General features: G+C 49.2%; 1 protein-coding gene across 1 annotated transcript; it reads left to right on the plus strand.

The window, feature by feature from the left end:
* Positions 1-302: 302 nt before the first annotated feature.
* On the plus strand, positions 303-3,859 carry znf703 (zinc finger protein 703). Its single transcript, XM_003448622.4, has 2 exons — positions 303-974; positions 1,515-3,859. The coding sequence occupies exons 1-2, from the start codon at positions 717-719 to the stop codon at positions 3,015-3,017; spliced, it is 1,761 nt and encodes a 586-aa protein (XP_003448670.1). The 5' UTR covers positions 303-716; the 3' UTR covers positions 3,018-3,859.
* The last annotated feature ends 1,536 nt before the right edge of the window (positions 3,860-5,395 follow it).

Consider the following 5,395-nt stretch of genomic DNA (forward strand, 5'->3'; position numbering starts at 1 on the left):
CGTTTGCGTGTGGAAGCACTGTGGATAAAGTTCCTGCTGCTTAAACTGCTCTCAGATCTGTGGTGCAAATATTTTACTGCTACTTTATGTGTAGTTTGCACTGGGCTTATGGAGGTCACTGACACAGATTTCCACCTACATTACAGCGCTGGGTAAGAGGGTGAGGCCGGGAGACAAACACCCCTCGTCCCCCTCACCCCACTCCACCCTATCCTCGCCCCGCCCCTGCTTGTAAATGCGGGCACTTGTGATTGGACGGCGGCTCCTTGCTTTGAAATCCCTCCCTTCCCGTCTTTAGTATGTGGAAGAAGTGAGGTATTGTGAGGCTGCTGCAGTGGGAGAGAAACACGCACACGGGAGGACTGTCGCACACTCTGTCCGTTGCGGGGATATTCCTTCAACTTACCCGTTATTTTGAAGAGCAGTGACTACTTGTGGTGTTTTTGTTTCCATCATCTCCAACACTGGATAAGGAATATTTAGGAATAACTGACGGGTAATATTAAAGAGCCCCATAAAGGATGACATTTGGGCGATTTGTTCCTCTGTAGAGCCAGCTTTGGTCCGACACGAAGGACGCGCACAGCGCACTGCCCTGTGGATTACTGCACTCTTTTTTTTTTTAATGTTCATCACCATGAAATGTGCTTCTAAATGAAAGTGAACCCCACGTCCACCCGTTACATGACTCCGTCCCTCTTTGCGCCCCGATCCAGATGAGAGATCTCCCCGGTGGACCTGAACCGCTTTTACGCAGCCAGTCCCCGGAACGCAGCGCCGCCGACGATCCACACCGGACAGGAGCGGAGAGACCGTCCGTTCCCACACCCACTCCTTGTCTTTCTCCCTCGGATCCTTCGCGCCAGGCTAAAAGGCTTCCTATCCGGATCGTAAAGATGTTGACGGCGCACAGCGGCCACTTGCTGCACCCGGAGTACCTCCAGCCTCTCACATCCGCGCCTGCCAGTATTGAAGTAAGTGGATAAGAAAAAAAAGAAAGAAATTTAAGATATGTCTGCGGCGCCAGATGTCGTTTTTGTCTTTTTTTCTTTTTCTTATTCTTCTTAATTTGAATGATTTCTTCTTAAATCCACGGGTGTAGGAGGGCAGGAATGTTATCCGACGAAAATGCCGTCTGCGCCATTTTACGCACGGCAGTTTTTGGGGGCAAAATACAAGACACCAGAGTTTATAAATACAAAATGACTGCAACTTATAGACTTTTTTAAAAATCGCCACTTTAACACCACTTTGTTAATCGTTCCGTTTGTATTTATGGAATGTTTACGATGTTTTTCATTTTCTTTTCTTCGTTTTTTCCTAAACTTTGCTTCAACTTTTCACCCTCTGACGTCCTTTATTCATTTTACTACTGAAAAATTTGAATATAATACCTCGGAATTTAAGGGGTTTTTTTCTGTATGGGTTTTATGGTGTAATGTTTGATTTGCTTAAATTTAAAAAAAAAAAAAAAAGATCTTTCATCTATTGCTTTTGTTTTTATTTTTCCTCAGCTGGATGCCAAGAAGAGTCCTTTGGCCCTGCTGGCACAGACCTGCTCTCAAATTGGTAAACCAGACCCCCCCTCTTCCTCCAAGTTGGCCTCCCTCTCCTCCGGTAGTCTGGGAGACAAGGAGCCTTCCAGCCGGTCATCCAAGCCCGGAGAACAGCACCAGTCCCTGGAGGACAAATCCAGCTTCAAGCCTTACTCCAAGTCATCAGGTGACTGCCGTAAGGATGTTCTGGTGACGAAGGGGCCTTCAGATAAAGCGTCTTTCAGGGTGCCAAATGGAAGCTCCGGTGGTGCTTCATGTCCATCTTTTCCTCCCCATTCACGGTCACCCGGCTCTAGTTCTCCTCCCCTGCACAGTCAGAGCCAGCCCCACAGACAAAGTCATTCCCCTTCCACACAGCCCCCACCACACTCGCAGGCTCCACACATGGACAGCAAACCTGGGAGCTCAGAGCCAGCCAGCTCGGACAGTAATAGCAACAGCGCTGGTAAAAAAGACTCAGATGCAGCTAAGTCAGGCATGGATGGTGCACAGTTAGCCAACTCCAGCCACGTACGGGCCAGCGCCAACTCCAGCAACGCCAGCTCTGCAAGCAGCCCACGGCCAGAGAGCAAGGCTGACCCGCAGGCCTCCTCACAGTCCAGTCTGGGCTCAGGGCACATTGCCCCAGTCTCCCCATTTAAACCAGGACACTCTGTCTTCCCCTTACCCCCGGCTTCTATGGGCTACCATGGCTCCATTGTGGGGGCTTATGCCGGTTACCCGTCCCAGTTTGTCCCTGGCTTGGACCCTACCAAATCTAGTTTGGGTTTAGGACTGTCAGGGAAGCACCCCAGCTCCAGCCCGCTCACTGGAGCCTCACCCCCATCTCTGATGCAGAGTTTATGCCGGGACCCTTACTGTCTGAGTTACCCCAATGCACCCCACCTAGGTGGCAGTAACTGCTCCACTTGCGTCCATGACCCTTCGAGCCTCAAGTCTGGTTTTCCCCTGGTTTACCCCTCACATCACCTTCACTCTCTGCACTCTAGCTCCTTGTCCTCCAGCACGACCCCCTCTCTTTCCCACCCCCTCTACACGTATGGTTTCATGCTCCCTAACGAACCGCTGCCTCATGCCTGTAACTGGGTGTCTGTTGGGGGTCCCTGTGACAAGCGTTTTGCAACATCAGAGGAGCTGCTGGCCCACTTGCGTACCCACACAGCCCTGCCTGGTATGGTGGACACTAAGTTGTTGTCAGCCTATCCGTCATCAGTTTCATCGACAGCTTCCTGCCATCTCCACTTGCCCCCACCCAGCAGCCCGGGTACTCTGCCCAGTTCCTTCTCCCTCCGAGGCTCCCCTGGCTTGGGTCTGGCACGCTACCACCCCTACAGCAAATCCCACTTGCCTGGAGCCCCAGGACTTCCCATGCCATCCCTGCCCTCCTCCTCAGCCTACTACTCCCCCTATGCCCTCTACAGTCAGAGACTGGGCTCGGCCTCAGCCCTTGGATACCAGTGACATCTAAAACTGCGTTGACGCCCACAGACTGCAGGCACCAGCTCGGGATTCTCCAGAGCAGCCCTGAAGATGGATACTCGAAGATTGGGGTCATCACCAGTACAGGGCATCATGCCTGCTGGCCTGCCTGCCAGGAACACCACCTGTTAGCCTCAGGATTGCGACTGGTGCTCCAAAGGCAAAAGACTGATGGATCAACTGCAGCAGCAGAGAAAGAACAGACTTTAGTGATCCAAGACGGGTGGGAAGCAGAGCTTGAAAATGATAAACTTGTCTTGATTATTTTGTTTTTCTCAATATCTCTCTCCTAGATCTTAAAAAGTCTGTATTTATTTTTCACTCAAGCGCTTGGTATTCAACTCTGGGGGGGAAAAAGTTTTGCTGTCCAAATGAATTGTTCTTAAGTATTCTAACTGAAAAGGAATGATTTAAGTATAGTACCATTATGCCTATCATACACTAAAAAAAAAGTTGCACCATAATGAAGATGGATTGTGAGGTTTTATTCTGAGAACCTCGTTTTTAATTTCTTTCCTTACTGCTGTTTTGTTTTGTTTTTTCCTCATCCTTCACTGCGTTATTCAGACTCTGGAGAATTGCATGTCTTTGAGAATTATCTTGAACAATGCCATTATTTTTATTTGTACATATGCAAAGATGTAATATTTTTTCAAGCTTACATGGGGTCAGCAAGCTACGGTCTCCCAAGCAAATGGTGCAGAGATTAAAAAAAACAAACAAACAATATACAAAAAAAAAAAAAAATCAATGATGGCTGTGCTATCCGACCAATAGGAGAAAGTCTTATTTTGTTAAATAAATGATACATGATTGCATTTCAACTTGTTTTTTTCCTCTTTTCTATTCTATATATAGCACCATGAAGTATCTTTTTGTCTCGAGCATCAGAGGACACAGTAAATCTCGCCAGACTGCAGCACTGCACTTATCTAAGCCCATCTATCATACTGGCTCTCACAGCCGCGCTATATGTGGCTGTGTGTAATATTTCATGGCTCATATCAGTTGACAGGGCCGTCCTAAAGAGGCCACGCCGGGTCACATTAGCCCTGTTAGCGAGTCTCTGAAGACTTTCATCCCACCTACTCTTCCCATCGCCCGCATTGCTTTTGTTGTTGCGGGTGCTGTGCTTAATTGCTGATTCTTGTTTGTGAGGCCTGGAAGCGGCCACCTCAGCAAAGAGGACGGCTGTGCCGGGTCACTGGGACTTCAATAATGACCTGAGGGAGACGTCGACCTGGGAGCTCCTCGCGCTCTGACGGATTGGCCTGAAACACAAAGGCTAGAGCTGACAATGGGAGGCGGTTAATAGAGAAATATTCATCAACGCGCTGACACCTCCCCTGAGGAGAGCCGGCTCTCTTGCAGGAACCGCAAACATGGAGGCCACTGTCCTGATGCGAAGAGCCATTTTCTGTGCTGTTTGGCTGCTGCCCCGTGGTTTACTGAAGTCAGCATTCTCCACTCAGAGCTGCTGGATGCTAATTTAAAGGGAAGGACTCGGTCTATCTTAAAGCCACACCACTGCCATTAGTGCTTCAGCCCTGATAATGTATCTGTGGCTCCACTCTATTTGGCTGACAGGGCGTAGGTGGCGCAAAGCGCCGAGGCTGCGGTCTCCAAGGTGGCTATTGACCCCGACTCCCAGACTCCTCCACTCTCGCGCTTCATTAGCACTCCAGACAGGGGAGAGGCAAGCACAGGTGTCACTTGACAGGACCATTAACAAAATGGATGACCCTCCCAAACCACATCCAGCCCCTGCCACACCAGCAAGGTCACGGCGCCCTGATCACCACTCTGGATAGCTCTTTGGGACAATACGCTTATTTTTCTCCTTTAGAAACCGGAGCCAAGCACTTGTCTGAGAGAGGACAGACTTACTTTCAGGCTCTTGCTTTTCTTATGTCATTTATGAAGTAGTCTAGACAAAATAGGTCAAGGATGCAGTGTATTTCTTTTGGAACTTGCAGAGTTGTGGTGCTAGAGATGTAGTGGATTATGTTGCCCCCTAAAGTTGTGCAGGTGAAACACAGGTGAAAAATGAAGCGATCGTCACTGTTTTCTCGCTTTTGATACACATCTATGCAGCTGCTGGGATGCTGTTTTACAAACTATGCACAGCGACCTGGTTACACTGGCCTGAATCTGAAGATGATTCACACTTGGAGGTCACGCAGAGGGGAGAACTTTCAATCTTGTCGGGAGGGTGGTGGAATTAATTCCACTGTTGCCAGTTTACACTCGTTCATCAAATGCCTCACTATTCTCCCTATCCCGGCGCTCATCAATCTCCTACATCTATCTTCTCTCCCCCCACACAGACTCTCACAGCTGAGTCAACACCCACACACTCC

Source organism: Oreochromis niloticus, linkage group LG12 (assembly GCF_001858045.2).
Source record: "Oreochromis niloticus isolate F11D_XX linkage group LG12, O_niloticus_UMD_NMBU, whole genome shotgun sequence".
NCBI classification, from domain to species: Eukaryota; Metazoa; Chordata; class Actinopteri; order Cichliformes; family Cichlidae; genus Oreochromis; species Oreochromis niloticus.

Excerpts from the sequence above, each read along its gene's own strand:
- znf703 (XM_003448622.4), top strand. The coding sequence starts at position 717 with ATGAGAGATCTCCCCGGTGGACCTGAACCGCTTTTACGCAGCCAGTCC. Across the intron at positions 975-1,514 it reads CCGCGCCTGCCAGTATTGAA|CTGGATGCCAAGAAGAGTCC; the intron begins GTAAGTGGATAA and ends ATTTTTCCTCAG.